This window comes from Antechinus flavipes, chromosome 2 (assembly GCF_016432865.1).
Source record: "Antechinus flavipes isolate AdamAnt ecotype Samford, QLD, Australia chromosome 2, AdamAnt_v2, whole genome shotgun sequence".
Classification (NCBI taxonomy): domain Eukaryota; kingdom Metazoa; phylum Chordata; class Mammalia; order Dasyuromorphia; family Dasyuridae; genus Antechinus; species Antechinus flavipes.
The window spans coordinates 501,814,992-501,832,324 of record NC_067399.1 but is presented as its reverse complement, the minus strand read 5'-3'; the positions used below and the strand labels follow the sequence as shown (position 1 = coordinate 501,832,324).

General features: G+C 42.8%; 1 protein-coding gene across 1 annotated transcript in view; it reads right to left on the bottom strand.

The window, feature by feature from the left end:
• The window catches only part of ASS1 (argininosuccinate synthase 1), a 72,589-nt gene that overhangs the window by 21,564 nt on the left and 33,692 nt on the right, over nucleotides 1-17,333 (bottom strand). Inside the window, exons 8-10 of the mRNA XM_051980198.1 lie at nucleotides 13,625-13,715; nucleotides 9,533-9,617; nucleotides 6,233-6,297 (exon numbers count right to left, since the gene is read on the bottom strand). Coding sequence (XP_051836158.1) covers nucleotides 6,233-6,297; nucleotides 9,533-9,617; nucleotides 13,625-13,715 — 241 coding nt within the window. The remainder of the gene's footprint in view (nucleotides 1-6,232; nucleotides 6,298-9,532; nucleotides 9,618-13,624; nucleotides 13,716-17,333) is intronic.

Here is a 17,333-nt window from a genome sequence, read left to right as displayed (position 1 = left end):
TACATAAAGGGACACTTAATCAGATGTTAATGTGGCTAAAACAAAGGGAGAAGAGGAGAAAAAGGGACAGCTAATTAGTCACATTGTTAGCCAGCTACAAATTAGACAGGAACTTCCTCAGAATTTTTAAATTAGGTTGTTTCTCATGGATACAGGAGAGTTTGAGAAAAAAAAGAAAGCTACAAAGCCAAAAAAAATGCTATCTCTTCAGTTTCTCCCCTTTTTTGCTTTCTGCTTCCCTTCTCATATGCACAGAAGTACCATCAGTAGCCTTCAGGTCTTCCAATTACTTTCACAGAAAATAGAATTGAAAGGACTATGGACATAATCCAGACCAGTGATTCTTAATCTAGGATCTACAAACTTTAAAAAAAAATCATTTGATAATTATATTTCAAAGTAATTGGTTTCAATTGTTCAGTCATTTCAACACTTCATGTCACCATTTGACAAAGATACTGGAGTAGTTTGTCACTTTCTCCTCCAACTCATCTCATAGAAGAAAAAAGTGAAGCAAAGGTGGGGTAAGGGACTTGCTCAGAGGCACACAACTAGTAAGTACCTGAGGCCCTCCTGGTTCTCGGACTCCAGGGCTGGCGCCATATATCTGCCACGCTACCCGGCTGCCCCATTGGTTTCAATATAGTTGGTTTAAATCACATTATTCTAGGAACAGCTCCATAGGCTTCACAAGATTGTTGAAAAATTCCATCATGCAAAAAAGGTTAAGCATCCCTGGTTTAAACCTGCTCATTTTAAAGATAAGGAGCCGAAGCCCTCATGAGGAGAGAGAAGAGGAGACAGTAAAGTGATTTCCTGCCCTGTGAGTTCCAGGCCTTCCAGCCTCCAGTTTTGAGTTCTTTTCTCTCAGGATCAGTTACAAGTTGGGTACGCCATGCTCTTTATGAATCTTTTTTTATGAAGGCTCCTTTTTCTTCTCTTTCCAAGCAAAAGCTAACAAAGGTTGGGCAAGACTTGCATTGCCTGATGCCAAATTGCAGCTGTTTCCTGGGTGATACGCAGTAATTGTTTCACAAAACGTACGGTTCTTTGTACACCAGGACACGTATGTGACATTGGTCTGGGTATAAACAGGGATGATAGCATTTAATTCATTCTCAAACTCTCGATCCTTCCAATCATACACATAAATATAGCAAAGGCATCGGAGTCTTTTCCCAGGCTACCACATTTAGTGGGGACTGATGGAAATTAAAAAAGCCTTTAGTACTGTAGAAACAACAGAGCAAAATAAATAGGAAGCTACTGGATGATGGACTGGACTGAGCTGATATTCCCTATTAACAGTGACCTCCCTGGCATCAGTCTTATGCTGGCATTCCACTCTCTCCACTGTGGGGCAATGCCCTATTCTTTCTCCTCTATCCCCAGTCAAATGAGGGCCTGCTTCATGTCACTGGTATGGGAGCAAAAATCCTAGTTAAAGCTCTGAGTGTGTGCATTTTCAAGCTGTCTGATGAGATGTACTGAGCCTTCCACACTTGTCTAGCTACTGAAGTCTACAAGACCTCCTCAAGCACATACTATCTTTATGACTTAGACAAGATATTTAATGTTCCTCTGCCTCAGTTTCCTCATCTGCAAAATGGGGATAATAGTAGCACCTAATCTCACAGGGCTGATATGAAGAGCATAAGCGATAATACATTATATAATGCATTTTGCAAAGTACTGTACAGATGTTAGCTATTTCCCCCATGGGCAATAGCACATATTCTGGAGAGGGTTAAGTTTGTGATTGGGATTGAAGGCTCAGAATGTAGGGGGTCACCTGGGACCAAGGTTAGTAGCTCAGGCTGTGGCCTGGGTCCAATATTTGACTCAAAGCAATTCAGCAATTAACTGATTAAGTGTATACTGGGTACAAGACTATCAGCCACAGATAGAAATAGATATAATTGATTTGAACTAAACTGGGCAGCTCTTGTTGGCCTTGCTACAGCACTAGCCTTCATGGCTGGCTGAGTAGCAGCTGTCTCAGGATGATAAACTAAATGGCTTGGAGATGAGTACTCATGAGACCAAGACTGTGAGTTCCTAAGGAGTAGACAAAGTATAAATTAAGCAGAGAGCCTCAAATGTTTTGTTCTCAGAACTCTTTTATAGTCCTAAAAATTATTGAGGACCCCCTTCCAAAGAGCTTTTGTTTTTGTATTATATTTAGTATCATTTTCTGTTATTAGAAATTAAACCATTTCAGGATTATGATGAAAATAGCTTTGACCGTGAAGACCTCTGAAAGGGTCTTTGACCTCAGGACAGTTAGGTGGCACGGTGGCTAGAGCACCTGGCTTGGAGTCAGAAAGTCAAGAAGACTTGAATTCAAATGGGACCTTAGACAATTATTGGCTGTGTGACTCCAGGCAAATCTTTTAATCCCATTTGTCTCAGTTTCCTCATCTGTAAAATGAGCTGGAGAAAGAAATGGCAAACCACTCCAAGTTTCTCTGTCAATAAAGCCCCAAAGGGTCATGAAGAGTTGGACATGACTGAAACACACCTGAGCAACAAGAGGGTCATGAGATCATATTTTGAGATCTACTGCTTGAGGAAAATTTAGGATGGGGAGAGGTATTTGCTGAAACTGTGTGAAGAGGCAGAGAGGAGCTAATAGAGGAGTCAGGATGGTCTGCTTAAGGCACTTCATCCTGATGAGACTTAGAAGGAACTTAACACCCTTGCTAATGCTACATGTCTCTCCATTAAGCACAATATGATTTCCTTGATTTCTGCCACCATCATCCCAATGCATCACTGCAACTCAAATAGGCAACCCTGCTAATGATGTACAGGGTTTAAAAATGTTTATTTTTCACCCCAATAGTGGTCCTTAGCTCTTGGATCCTAATGGTATGGATGGGGAGGAAGAGAGAAAGCACTACTTTCTCAGTGCCTATTCCTGCATCCTCTCAATTTTGAATAAATCCCAAGGGTCAGGGTCAAGTATCAAGGAGATGATCTCTGAGGTGCCTGGCAACTTTCACTTCTTGGATTCTGAGTATACAAGGTGAGCAAGAAGACTCAAGTTCATGTCTCGGATTAGACATTAAGTTGCTGTGTGATCTTGACCTTCTATGAAGCCTCAGTTTTCTCTGTCTAGAAAATGGGGCTAATGGCCCCTGCTTAGCCCATCCCACAAGGTTTGTTCTGAGAAGCAGGTAGAAGAATGGTTGGGAAAGTATATTAGTTGTTTGCATGTGATCTCTGCATTTAGACTGTGAATTTCCTGAGAATAGGATTGTCTTTTGTACTTATATACCCCAGTGCTAATCCCAATGCCTAGAATGCAGTAGGAGCCTAGTATTTACTGACTAAATGAAAGTGATCTTTTCATTCGGAACCACCCACAGCAGTAGTATAGCAACCAATTGTCAGGATACTGCATCAGAACTCCAGAGTGGAGGAAGGTGGGAGTAGGATCAAATCAAATGACATAACATACTTCAAGTGTTGGATAAACCTGGAAGTATTTATATATATCAGGCTAGCTATTACTGGCACAGGTGCTGTCAGGAAGAAGCAGCCCCTTAAAGCCCAACAAAGGGACAAGAAAGCCCAGAGACACCAGGGAGCAGCTTCTATCAGTTCTCCGTAGGATGATTGAGACAACACTAGGTCTAACAGCATTCTAAGCCCTTCCCAAACAACTCCACCTTTAGCTACATTTTCCATATTCCTATATTATATTGATAGGAACAATGTCTTTAACTCAAACAACTGACACCTGAGGTTTTCAGAACCCCCAATGTAGTCAACATCTCTTCTCTGGAGCCCAAGGAGAACAGAGAACAAGGAGAAGATAAACTCCCAGAGGGCAGGGATTGCTTTATTTTCGTATCCCCAGTAATCTGCACAGTGCTTAGCACATGACAGATATTTAATAAAAACTTGCTGAATAAATGATGAAAGGACTGGAGACATGACATATGAAATATGTTTGAAGAGATGTGAAGCCCAGTGAAGGCTTGGAGGAACTGGATAGTTGTTTTCAAATGCCAGAAGGGCTGAAAAGAGATTGGGCTTATTCTACTTGGCTCTTAAGAGAACTAGGAACAGTGGGAAGAAGTTCAGAGAGGCACATTTAGTCTTTCTATAAGAAAAAGGATACCCCCCAGTAGTCAGATGGACTGCCTTGGGAAGCAGTGCATTCTCTTTTCCTGCAGGTCTTCAAGCAAAGGTTGGGATATTATAGGGATGTTCCTATTTAGATCTAGTTGGACTAAGAGGCCACTGAATTCATTTTCAACTTTGAGATTTTATGATTCTGTGATTCCCCTTCCTCTTACATGTCCTTGGAGCTTAGGAAAAACAGCCACAATCTCTGCATAGAACAGGTCGGTGGTGGGTGTTACCAGCTCCCTAGGCTGATCAGAGGGAGTCCGAAATACAATTACCCCAAAACTTTTAACTTAGTCGCTAATTTCAACTCTATATAGTTTGCTATTCTCACCCCCAGAAATGGGGATTTCTAGAAATGCAGAGTACTGCCAGTGAAAGAGTATACTGATGGGCTGGAGTTTCTGCTAGGAACCTGTTCCTTTTCAGGCAGATTCAGAGATGACACAGAATCTCAGCATCCTAGAATCTTAGAAAGGGAACTCAATGATGCTTTTACAAATGGGGAAACTAGTCCCGGAAAAGCTAAATAATTTGCTTGAGACCAGACAATGAATCTGGGTAAAAATACAAGAGGTTTAGGAAGAGTTTAGATAAAGACACAGATGGCAGAATCATAAGGAAATTCACTAAGGGGTACTAGGGATGGTATCACAACCCATTGCTCCCTACATATTATGCTTCCATGACTTCATCAGAAATGGAGCTGGCCCAGTTATGAGAAGGCAAGATGGGGAGATAAGTTTCCTCTATCCCTGGGAAACTCTGTCCCCCACAGTTCTGTGTTTCTCTAGGAGCAACCCCTAGTCCCCCTTCACCCTCCTCACAAGGCAGCTCCATACAAACTGACAGCGCCAACCCCTGGTCCGATTAGTATTCGAGACTCTCAAAAGAGGCTGTGAATTAGCCATTTGAATGAAACCTTTAATGACCAAGAAATCACCCCTTTCTGTCTTTTCATGGAGACATGAAAGGGGCCTGCTCGCTCCCGCCCCCAAATGGGAGTTGGGCCCCTGAGAGGATAGTGGAGAGGCTGACCACACAAGCTCTGATCCTCCAGCTAGAACACCTGGTTCCACCCTGTCATCTCTCTGGGGCTCTGGGAGAACACATCTAAGTAACATTTTGGCTTTGGTCAAGGCAGTGAGTCACCTTACTAGCTGACCTAGTGAGAAGAGTCCTGTTCCAAAGCTCTATTACCTTAGGCCTGGATCAACAGCACACTAATTATATGAACAAAAGCCAGTCTAGTACGCTAGCTCTATACTCTGGCTAGTAGTCCTGAATCCCTAAATTGCGGCTACTATAAACATGCTTCCCTATTGCCTCTAGAATAAAATATAAATTCTTTTGTTTACTGTTTAAAAATCTTCACAAACTGGTTCTATCTTCCCAGATTTATTGTACGGACCCCCCTATCATTTGCTCTATATTCTAGCAAGGTTCCTGAATGTGTCATGACATCTCTTGCTCTTTGCAAAATTACTTTGTGTATTTATTTATGTATTCATTCATTCATTTATTTATATGAAAGTTGTTTCCCTCCAATAGAGAAGAAACTCTTTGAGTTCAGAGACTATTTTTTTCTCAGGTTCTACCCAGCTGCTGGCCCTCTAAATTTCTTGCATTAGTTGATTTAAAATTCTTTAACGTGAGGTATCAATTGAGAATGGTTACCACTTCCTGGTATTATCACCACCACCACCATCACCATCATCATCATCATCATCACTACTGCTATTACCACTAGAGAAGAAATACCAACCTGCATTGTTGAGGACATTTCCTCACTTGGGGATTTCCTCTCCCATTGAAATCAGAGGTCCAGTCCTTATTTTTATTCATGATGTTAATTAGCCTACCTCTCAAAAAAAATCACAAAGAACCTAAATTTTAGCACAAGCTCTTCTCTGCTGCTCTCCCAAGGGGCCCCTTTCCAGGGTCTGACCACAGATTTTCTATGCTGCCTGTCCTCCAACCCAAGGGATAATAGATCGGTCATCATATTTGAACCTCTGGGCTGTACATGTTGTGTCAAGTGCAGCTGAAGCCACCCAGAGCATGTGCTTTGAAGGCATTCTGGAGGCAAGCTTACCTCTGGACTTCATCCCAATGAAGCGGTTCTCCACAATGTCAATTCGGCCGACCCCGTGCTTGCCCCTGTTGAGAAAGAAGCAGGGGAGATGATGTCAGGGATTAGATACACAGGCTCCCTGTGAAAGAGAGGAATCCCAGCTTTCAGAAAGATACAAGGGACTCCAACCATGTTTCTCAGCTCCATCAGTGCTTTGGGATGGTCTTGTCTCCCTTGGCTCCAGTGACCTCAGGGTCAGTTGGGATTTGTGTCGCCATGTCAGAGGACGTGAATGAATGAAGGAAAACACTTATTAAGTGCTAATTATGTGTTTGCTATGTGATTTTCATGAAGAAGATTACTGGTACCCATTCTTGCCCTTTGCTCCTTCTCTTGGAAGAGCTGGCTGATAAAATGAAGTTACTGAAATCATGGATTTGGAAGAGAATTTTAACTTTGATGTAAACAAAATTCTTTCTTTTCCAAGAGAGGAAATTGAGGCACAGAGAGAGGAGGGAGATAATATCATAGAATTACAGAATCACAGAATTGAAAGAAATCACAGAGATCATCTAGTCCAACTCATACCTAAACTCTATGGTCCTCTTCAACAACCCCTGCAAGAGGTTCCTTTGGAAGATCTCTACTGATGGGAGCCTTATTACCTTCTGTGGTATCCCATTCCATTTTGGATAGCTCTAATGGGTTGGAAGCTTATATTTACCTATAATTTTCATCTATTGATGATTACAATAATATCAACTGACATTTACATAGTAAAACTTACAAAGTACTTTACAGACACTATTCTACTTTCACCTTAGAACAACTCTTAGCTGTGCCGTCTGAGTTCATGAAGAAAATATTTTGTCAAAGACCACAGAGAATTAGCAGTAAATGTGGGACTAGGATCCAGATCACTAACCACAATGTCTTGCCAGGACTAAAGAAATTAACAAACATGAAGTCTCGTAGTCTTTCCTCAGAAGACAATAATATGAAAACCCAAGGGCATTTCAGAACTTGGAAGGTATTATCATATATGAGGGCTGCTCTCTCTGGGATATTAGGTTCATACTCATTTGTTGACATAGTGGATAGAGCACTGGTCCTGAAGTCAGGAGGATCTGAGTTCAAATTCAGTCTCAAACACTGAACACTTCCTGGCTGCGTGACCCTGGGCAAGTCACTTAACCCCAATTGCCTCAGGAAAAAAAATTAGAATACATAAAAAACAAATGTTGAGTTTATCCAATTCAACTGACTGGCTCTGTTCAATACTTGATAATTTGGTAGCTCTAGCCCATTTCCCTAGAAGATCCCAGGACCTGTTAAACTGGAGAAGTGTTGTGGTTGTGGCTCTGGGTGAAAATCATTACAGAGTTCCTGAATTTGCACAAATCACCCTTGGGCCTGGGAATATATCTGGTATTTGATCTCAGAGTAAAGAAAATATGCTGCAGGGCATGTGCAGTTTAGGCTGATCTAAATTTAAACCAAGTTTAATTGCAAGTGGTCCTTTGCCCAGACATCCTATTTAAACCATATCTCTCCATCACCTATCCTCTTGAAAGGAAGGTCCTTTGGCTGTATCAGAAATTCTGACCTATGAAAGGAAGCTCCTATCTCTGGTTATCAACCAGGGGTTCAGAACTGATCAGGGTGCTAAGTGAAATGAGCAGAACCAGGAGATCATTATATTCCTCAACGACAATACTGTTTGAGGATGTATTCTGATGGAAGTGGATCTCTTTGATAAAGAGAGCTAATTCAGTTTCAATCGATCAAGGATGGACAGAAGCAGCTACACCCAAAGAAAGAACACTGGGAAATGAATGTAAACTGCTTGCATTTCTGTTTTTCTTCTCGGATTATTTATACCTTCTGAATCCAATTCTCCCTGTGCAACAAGAGAACTGTTCGGTTCTGCACACATATATTGTATCTAGGATATACTGTAACCTATTTAACACGTAAAGGACTGCTTGCCATCTGAGGGAGAGGGTGGAGGGAGAGAGGAGAAAAATCGGAACAGAAGTGAGTGCAAGGGATAATGCTGTAAAAAATTACCCTGGCATGGGTTCTATCAATAAAAAGTTATTAAAAAAAAAAAAAGAACTGATCAGGGCAGGGAGTATGAAAAGCAGCTTTGACTACTTAAGGCCATATAAAAATGGCTAACTTCCATTTTGGTATATCTTTCAAAAAAGCCAAAGCCAGCAAAATGAGCATGCATATTCTCCACTGTGTCAGAGGACAAAAGCTCGATTAATACAGTAACAAGACAAGGGATTGTGCTAGAGACTGCCAAACTGATGGACTTCTGTGGATTAGGAATATTGCCCAATGTCCCTCACCTTTCTAGAATGGGAATTAAAGGAAAGGGATTTTAGTAGCCTGTGCAGGACAGTAATGTTGCAGACAATAGAGCTGTGTTGTGGTACAGAATGGGCAATTTAGCCTTGAGTTATAGTCCTGGGCTTAGCGTGTAACATCTTGGGAAAATTACTTTCTTCGTGTGCTTCAGTTTCCCTAGCAATAAAATGATGAGGTTGAGTGAGGTGAGCTTTAAAGTCCCTTCCATCCGTAATACCCTTAAGTGTCTATAAGCCTATGACTATGTATGGGGATTATGAAGGAGTGAGGAGGCACAGTGGACAGAGCCGGGTTTGAAGTCAGGAGGATTTATCTTCCTGAGTACAAATCTGGCCTCAGACACTCACTAGTTGTGTGACCCTGGGAAAGTCACTTAACCCTGTTTGCCTCGGTTTCCTCATCTGTAAAATGAACTGGAGAGGGAATTGACAAGCATTTCAGTATCTCTTCCAAGAATACCCCAAATGGAGTAATAGACATGAAAATAGGAAATAGGAAAAACAACACAAGAGCAAATATAAACCACAGATTGAGAGTTTAAGGCCATATAGTCCAATCCTCTCATTTTGCAGATTAGTAACTGGAGCCCAGGAAGATTAATAACATCTTGCCCAAGATCACATGGCTATGTAATGGTAGAACCAGAATCTGAACCCAAGTTTTCTGACCCCAAATTCTGTACTCTTTCCACTGCACAAAAGCTTCAGGCTGCAGCTCAGGAATAGAGAAGAGAATCTCTGTCCCCTCATGTCCCAAGTTCAGGGCTTTGAAAATGGAGCTGTCCTCAGGAACCTTTTTCTTGGTCCAAACTTTCTTTCCTAAGAGTTTCTCATTTACTCACCAGGGGCCCAAAGGGGTGGAGTGTGTTCTGGAGATGTCTTGAGAATGAGAGGGAGGAAAGGAATATGATCTGGGAAGAAGCAAGAGGTCAAAAGCAGCACTTACGCAATTTCATTCAGGTAGAGAAAGAGCTCCAAGGCTGTACGGTGGCATGTGCCATCCTTAACATTGGTCACCTGCACGGGAACACCTGGGGGAGGCAAAGGTACAGATGGTAAGGAAGTGGGGCGGCCAGGAAGGAAGCTGAGAGAACAGGGGAAAGGGGCCGGCCACCCGACCTATCCACCATGTCCCTCTCCTGGTCATCAGCAACGCCTTAAATGGATGTGACAGATATGGACTCCAAATAACTTCTTAAAAAGCCATGTGCAGGTTGTGGCCACTGGGGGAAAAGAGGGGCTGGAAAGCCCCTGGAATGAAAGAGAAAATGTAATAAAAACTCTCCACCCCCCTCCCATTCTTTTTTTCCCTTTTGCATTTAGGGGCTGTGAAATTGCAACCAGGCCCTGAACTAATTGAATTTCACGCTCCACCATTGTCTTACCACCAGAGCACCTTCTGTCCCACCAGTTAGTGGGGGGCTGGACCGCTGCGGAGGTACGGCCCAACACACACACACACACATACACACACACACAGCCCCCTGCAACGTCTGTTGGACCAATGATCTGATCCCCTCCCCCTGCCCACACCCCACACAGGGTCCCAGTTATCAGCCTGATGGGCACGGAATGGCTCCCCCACTGACCAATGGCAGGACGGAACTGGCTGGAATGGCAGGGTCTCCCATGAATTAATTATAATGGTCTCTAAAAAATGAGGGGAGCTAGGAGGGAGGGAGGGAGAGAAGACAGGCAGTGGGGGTGGTAGCAGCGGAGGGATGGGGGGTGTGGAGCGGGGCAGAGGAGGGGGGGTGTGGGTGGGTGGGTTAGGGGTTGACTTTGAATAGAAAAGGGGCATTTTCTTGAGCAGTGTGAAGTGAGCAATAAATGTATTAGGAGGCTAACAAGAGGGCTGTAGCTGTGACAAAGAAAAGCCGTTCAAAGTTGGAGCCTAATCTCCCTTCCATCTGCCCGTCTCATTACCATGTAGCGAGCTATCAGTTGCCAATCAGGCCTCAATAGCCTTCTTTGGAGTCTTTATTACTGAGGCGCCTGCTAGCGTGGCGACACTGAAGGGTCTGTCAGCATCGCCATTCTTAACCCCCATTTCCAGGGGTTTTATAACTCGGTTGTAAATTGCTATTAAATGTAAGTCTGGCCAATAATGAACCTTAAGCCCTCCTCACCGCCCCCCGCCTCCCTCCATCCCCTTTCTCTGCCTCTCCTTTTCTATTATCATCCTTAGCCAGGGCATTGGATGGGGTCCACCCGGGTGGAGAAGAGACATTGTTGGGGCTGCTGTTGGAGAAAGCAGCTTATCCTTTAAAATAGTTAATAATTAGATTAAAACTTCAAATAAATTAACTAGGGAATGAATGGGGAATAGAGAGGGAGGGGCTTTTTTCCCCTCTATTTTTTTTCCAGACGCTCCCAAAGTCATTAAAATGGATTGAGTCTCGTCTCTCTCCTCTCTCCTCTTTCTCTGCTCTCTTCTCTCCTTTCCTATCCTCTCCTGTCCTTCTCTTCCTTTTCTCTGTTTCTTTTCTGTCTCTGTCTCTCTCTTTCTCTCTGTCTATCTCTGTCTGTTTCTGTTTGTCTGTCTCTCTTTCTCACTGTCTCTCTCTTGCTCGCTTATTCTCTGTCTCTCTGTCTCTCTGTCTCTCTCTCTCTCTCTCTCTCTGGCATCCACTCTAAGACGTACTGGTCAAATTGTCATATTTGTAGCTGAAACCCTTTCCTGTTCTGGGCCCAGCCCTTTTTTCTCTTGCTACTGTAGATTGCCCAACTTCTTATTAAAGATGCTGTGATCTGGGTCTCTTTTGCATGTCAAGTCACTCACATGCTTACCTGGACCACAAAGATCCATTTCCAGCTAAGGATTTGGTCAATGGGTATAATACCCTACACAGAGCATCTCAGAAGAGACCAAGAAAGATGAAACTTGAGGAAGAAAAAGGGCTGCTTGGACTTGGAAAAAAGGCTTGCTAGACCTGGGCTCAAATCTCAGTTCTCCAGCTTTGTGGGACACTGAACAAGTCATTCCCTTCTCTGGGCCTCATCAAAGCAAGGATGTTGAAATAGATGACATCTACCATCTCTTTCAGCTCAAAATCCAGAAATCCATGATCTAGGGGACAATCAGACCACAAAGTAAATGACTGTGAGACCCAGAACATCAGCCGGAGGTCAAGGAATAGAGTTAAGTCCCATTTTTAGAGTCCTGAAGGAGAAAATTCAAGACCCATTTCTTTTAGTACCAGAGCACAGAGCCACTATCACATTTAGGATCAGAAAAAAATCCTGGCTCCACACTGGTCAGGGTTTAAGTTATTAGTGAAGGTATTAACAATGGCCAAGTGCCCTTGACCCCAGAATCACCTATGATTAAAAGGTTGGAAGCAGGTGAAGGGGATGAAGATGGACCTAGATGCCCAAATCTCCACTATCTCTGAGGGGATACTTCAGGTCAAAGTCTGAACCAACAATCCCTGGCTGTGGAAGAAGACATAAAGAAGAGGAAGCTGACATAGGAAAGGGATGGTTACCCCAAAGGAGAATCACTTCCCACCTCTCTTCATAGAATTCTAAGATCCCTAGGAGATCATAGAGCTGGAAAGTCCGCTAGAGTCTATCTAGTCCAGTCTTTTCATTTTACAGATGAGGAAACTGAGTCCTAGAGAGGATGTGTGACTTGTTCAAGATTACACAGATAGTTAAATAGCAAAACCAGGATTTTAAGCCACATCCTCTGACTAAAAATAATAATAAAAGTTAACATTGATGAAGGGCGTTAGATTTGCAAATCCTTTTATATTTTACTAGCACTATTTTCACTGTGCCATCCCTCCTCATCCTCAACTGAAAAAGACTAACAATCATGAGATTCCAATGAACTGGAAGCCAGAGTAAGACAGATTCATCAATCTCTCCTGGATTACTGAATCACTACTCTTCCCAGCTCTAGATTTTTCCTCCTTTAATCCAAAACACAGTTCTAAACATAGGATCAAAGACAAATAGGCAAAAGGGCCCTTAAAGACCAGTTTGTTCAACTCTTTCATTTTTACAGATAAGGAAACTGAGATTATTTATTTGTTCATGCTCAGTTATATAACAAGTTAATAGTTAATAAGTTAATAAGTGTCAGAGAAAGGATTTGATTCTAGGTCTTTGCATCTTTATTCAAGTTTCTCCTATAAACCAAAACTCTCAAGGATTTTCTATTGTCCATTAGAATAGTATGGAACTGAATGTTCAAAGCTGCTTATAATTTGGTCCTAACCTCTGACTCTCTCTCTTTATGAAGGAAGATAAACATTTTAGCCGAACTGGACTATTTATGTGCCCTCAAATACGCCGTTAAAATTCCTACCCCTGAGTTTTTGCTCAAGGAAATTCCCCCGATGTCCCTCTTTCCTCTCTATTAATGTAAGTCCCACTTACCTTCAACAAGAAGTTCAAGTTTCCCCAGCTTTCCCTAACTCATTAATGCCTCTCTCCCCAACTCCGATGGTACTCAGCCTCTGTATTCTTTGGGCCTTTATCACACACTTTCTTGTATTATACTTATCTTTTTACATTTTTATTCTATGTCTCCTCAAGGGCAGGGACTGTGTCTCTTATGTCTTTGCACTCTTGACACCCAGCACAAATGTGATCCCACACACGGGTGTTTTTGTGATAATGTTCACTTATAGCAGTCATTTGTGTTGCTGGGATTCAGCTTACATGTCAGGAATGAAGAAGCATCCTTTGGTTGACCAAAGATGGGAAGAGAGAACTGGTCCTTTACAATCATGCTGTGCTAATTAGCAGCGACTGGTTAGAGGCCTAGAACTGAAGAGTTTGGTTTGTTTGGGGCTCTGGGAAAGTAGCTGAGGAAATTGCTTCCCTTCTTTATCACATATGTGACTTCAAATGTCAAGTGAAGCAGACATGGGAAAAAGTTATTCAGGGAAAACCTCATCCGAACCGTGGCTTTCAGAAAGCCGGAGAGAGAGGAAGCAACGCTTCCTCAAGAATGATGAAAGGGGGGGGGTTGATTTGAATGAATCAGACCCGAGGGATTTATAGAGTCAAACTTATATAGACATACCTTTCTTGAACTGAATCTCTAAGACATCTGGGCTGTTGGGAGCCTTTGTGGGGTCCTGGGTCTTTGTGTAGAGGCCAGGAGGTGCTTGGTTCTGAGGAAAGAAGAGAAACATGGCTGATGGACAAAGGTCCCAAGGCTCAGGGACTTCCAGGCTCAGGATGTACCTGCTTCCCTTCCCTCCCTGCTCTCTTTTGGCTCAGAGGTTAGCCTCCAGAACAAAAAGACCCTCAAATCAGAGCACGGGGAGGAAGCAGGCAGCCCCTCTTCCCAAAGTCCACTCTGGCTGCACTGACCAACAGGCCCTCCGGACCCACACCACCACCGCACAGTGTGTCACCACTTTCTAAGGGTCTGGGAACAATGGGCTAAAGAAATCAGACAATTTTTCCCCTCAACTTGATCTCATCTTCTTCTTTGACGCCCCCACAGCTGGAGATGGAATAGCTGTGGAAGAACAAGTCAGGCAGGAAAAAAGTGTGACTTTGAAGGAGTGAGCATGTACATACTTTCCAGGAGAGAGGGACAGACATATATGCGCAAACACATATTCTCTCTCTCTCTCTCTCTCTCTCTCTCTCTCTCTGTCTGTCTCTCTCTCTCTCTCCTTCCTCCCTCCCTCTTTCTCTCTTTCTCTCCCCCTTTCTCTCTTTCATTTCTCTCTCTCTCTTTCTCTCCCCCTCTCTCATTTCTCTCTTCTCTCTCTTCCTCTCTCCCCCTTTCTCTCTTTCATTTCTCTCTCCTCTCTCTCTCTCCCTCTCTTCTTCTTTCTCCCCTCTCCCTCCCTCCCCTGTCTCTCTCTCTCCTCCTCTCCTCTCTGTCCCTCTTTTTTTCCATTCTCTCCCTCTTTTCCCTCCCCCCTCCACTTCAGCCTAGAATTGGGGTTTATTCTGCACTGACCGAAAAGCTAATGACTAAGCGTGACCCCAGCAGGTGCTCCAACAAGCTGTACTCTTCCACAGTGTCCCTGAGGTTAATACTCACAGGGGGAAAAGGGAGGAACAAAAGAAAAACCCATTTGAAAACACATCAACCTTTATGTATATTTTTTCCGGACTTGTAGAAAAGGGGCCTCTTGTCTCCCCTAAGCCCCGGCTGCAGCAGCAGCGACGGCCTGTTACAAGCACACTCTTGCAATTAGCTCACGCCTCAGGATGCCCCAGCTCCGAGGGATGCCAGACTTGGAGGCCAGGGGCAAAATCTTTGAGACAGAGACACTTGGCAAGTTGGGGCAATAAAGGTGTGGAGCACAGAGGAGATGGCAGATTGATTTTTCAATATTTCCTTTCTCTTTTAGTATTCTCCCTGACAAAGACTCTTTGCCTGTTTCTTGTGGGTTTAGATTGTGTGCATTAGTTTTGAATTATTTTGTAATTTAGAGCAGGATTAAGGATTTAAAGCTGGAAGGGACCTTGGTTTAGCCTTTTCTTTTTAAAAATAAAGGGACAGAGACTCAGAGAAGGATGTACTTCCAAATCTAGAGTCTGAAAAATTTAGGTTGTTCTCCCTAAAATATCATTGAAGAATAAAGCCTTGAACTAGACCCAGGATACCTGGCCTCCATCTGAGTTTAGCTGTCTTTACTCATTTGCTATGTGTTCTTGGCCAAGCCCATGCCCTTCTCTTGTCTTCCATCTCCTCAACATATAAAATGAGAAATAAAATCAAAGAATCATAGAGTTAGAGCTGCTATTATAATCCTCTCATTTTACATGGAAGAAATAGAGTCCTAGAAAATTTATGTGATTTGCTTAGTCACACAAAGGGTAGGACCAAGATTTGAAACCAGTTTCTTTGACTCCAAATCCAGTATTTTTTTCCCCTGTAATCTCTGAAATCTCTTTTAGTTCAAACATCCTATGAATCTCTACTAAATAATACCCTCCCCCAAACATAATATCACTACTAATAATAATCTCTTTGGGACTCCTTCAAGGCACATTCTCATCCGTAATTTTTTTTTTTTTTTTTTTGGTCCTTGCAATAGATCTCAAATTATCAAGGTGTAGGTGAATATCTCTTCATTACAGATGGGGACATTTAGGCACAAAAATGAGTGAAATGCCTAAAATCAACTAAAATTAGTTGAAAAGCTAAACTTCAATCTGGGTCTCTTGACTTGCAGCCCAGTGCTTTGTCCATTTTATTGCACAATGAGCTGCTCTTTGCATATCAAAATTGAGGTGAGTTGGAGGTCACCAATAAATGGTACCCATGCAGAGTGTTTTCTTTTAGCTGCTAATGTCTGGTTCCTTGAATTCTCCTTACCTCAGTGTTCTCCAAGGTCCTGAACTCTACAGAGCTGATTAAGGAAATGTGTCAATGACTACCACACAGACTCCCTTTCTCTTTCCCTGAGTTCTAATGGGAGAGCATGGTACAGGAGAAAGAGGGATGGATTTGCCCTTACTTGTACTATGTACTGCCTATGTGATCTTCAGCAAGCCTCTTCACCTCGGAGCCTTAGTTTCTTCCAATGTAAAATATTGGGCTACTTGATTCTAAATCTACAATCAGACAACTCTGGCTCTTTCTTCATTTCTATTTCTCTGAGGGCACATCCCAAGGCATTAACAAAGGAGAGAAGCAGAGAAAGCAGACCTGGCTTTTGCAGGATTCCCTCTTCCCTTCTCCTTACTGGTTTCCCAAGCAGCAGAGGGCCATACAATCCTCACTCATATGGGAGGGAAGAGTTTGGTGGTGATGGTGACCGAGGTGGGGGGGCACAGAGAGAGGGAAAGAGAGGGAAGTTACACAGTAAGAATTATAGTATTTAAGGTAGTTGGACAACTTAGAGATCATGTTGCCCAATTCCTTTGATGCCCAAAGAAGCTAAATTACTTATCCAAAGCCATGTAGATAATAAAGAAGAAAGACAGGATTCTATACCCAGAGTCCTTCCCTTTATAACTGGGCCAAATCAAGGTATTTCTGGGCATAGTCTGAAAAATTGTGGCCTCTGTGTGTCCACTGGAACCAACAAGCCTTTCAATGTAAACCATATAACCTAGCATTATAAAACAGTTTTTCTTGAGTCAAAGGTACTGCAAGCTCTATCATATTTATGTTCACCCTATCATAATATCACTACTAATAATCTCTTTGGGATTCCTTCAAGGGACATACCTATCCTTAATTTCTTTTTTTGGCCCTTGCAATAGATCTCAAGTTATCAAGGTACAGATGACTATCTCCCAATTACAGATGGGGACATTCAGGCACAAAAATGAACGAAATGCTTAAAATCACTCAGTTTAGTTGAAAAACTAAGCTTCAGTCTAGGTCTTCTGACTTGCAGCCCAGGGTTCTGTCCATTTTGCCACACAAAAAGGCACAAAAAGTCATCGTTCTCTCTGCATTTGTATCCTAACTGACTACCTACCTTTCCTTTCCCTAATCCCAACACTGATAAGGACCAATCAGTAAACTGGTTTCTTATGAGACCAACTGCAAAGTATTAGTGGGAATGAGGGAGCAGATGAAGATCCTGATGGCTCTTTCTTGGCCACATGGAGGAAGAGGTGCTGCCTAAGTCATTTTGTGCTCACACTCATTCCTCTCAAAAAACAAGGACAGGGAGCAAAAGCCCACCTCCCACAGTGGCTGCTAAAGGCAGCCAGCAGTTCCTCCTTCACACCCCCAAGATCGGGACCCTCTGAATCATAACAACACAATATGAGCCTGATCTGCTACAGCCTCAGGTTCATCCTCC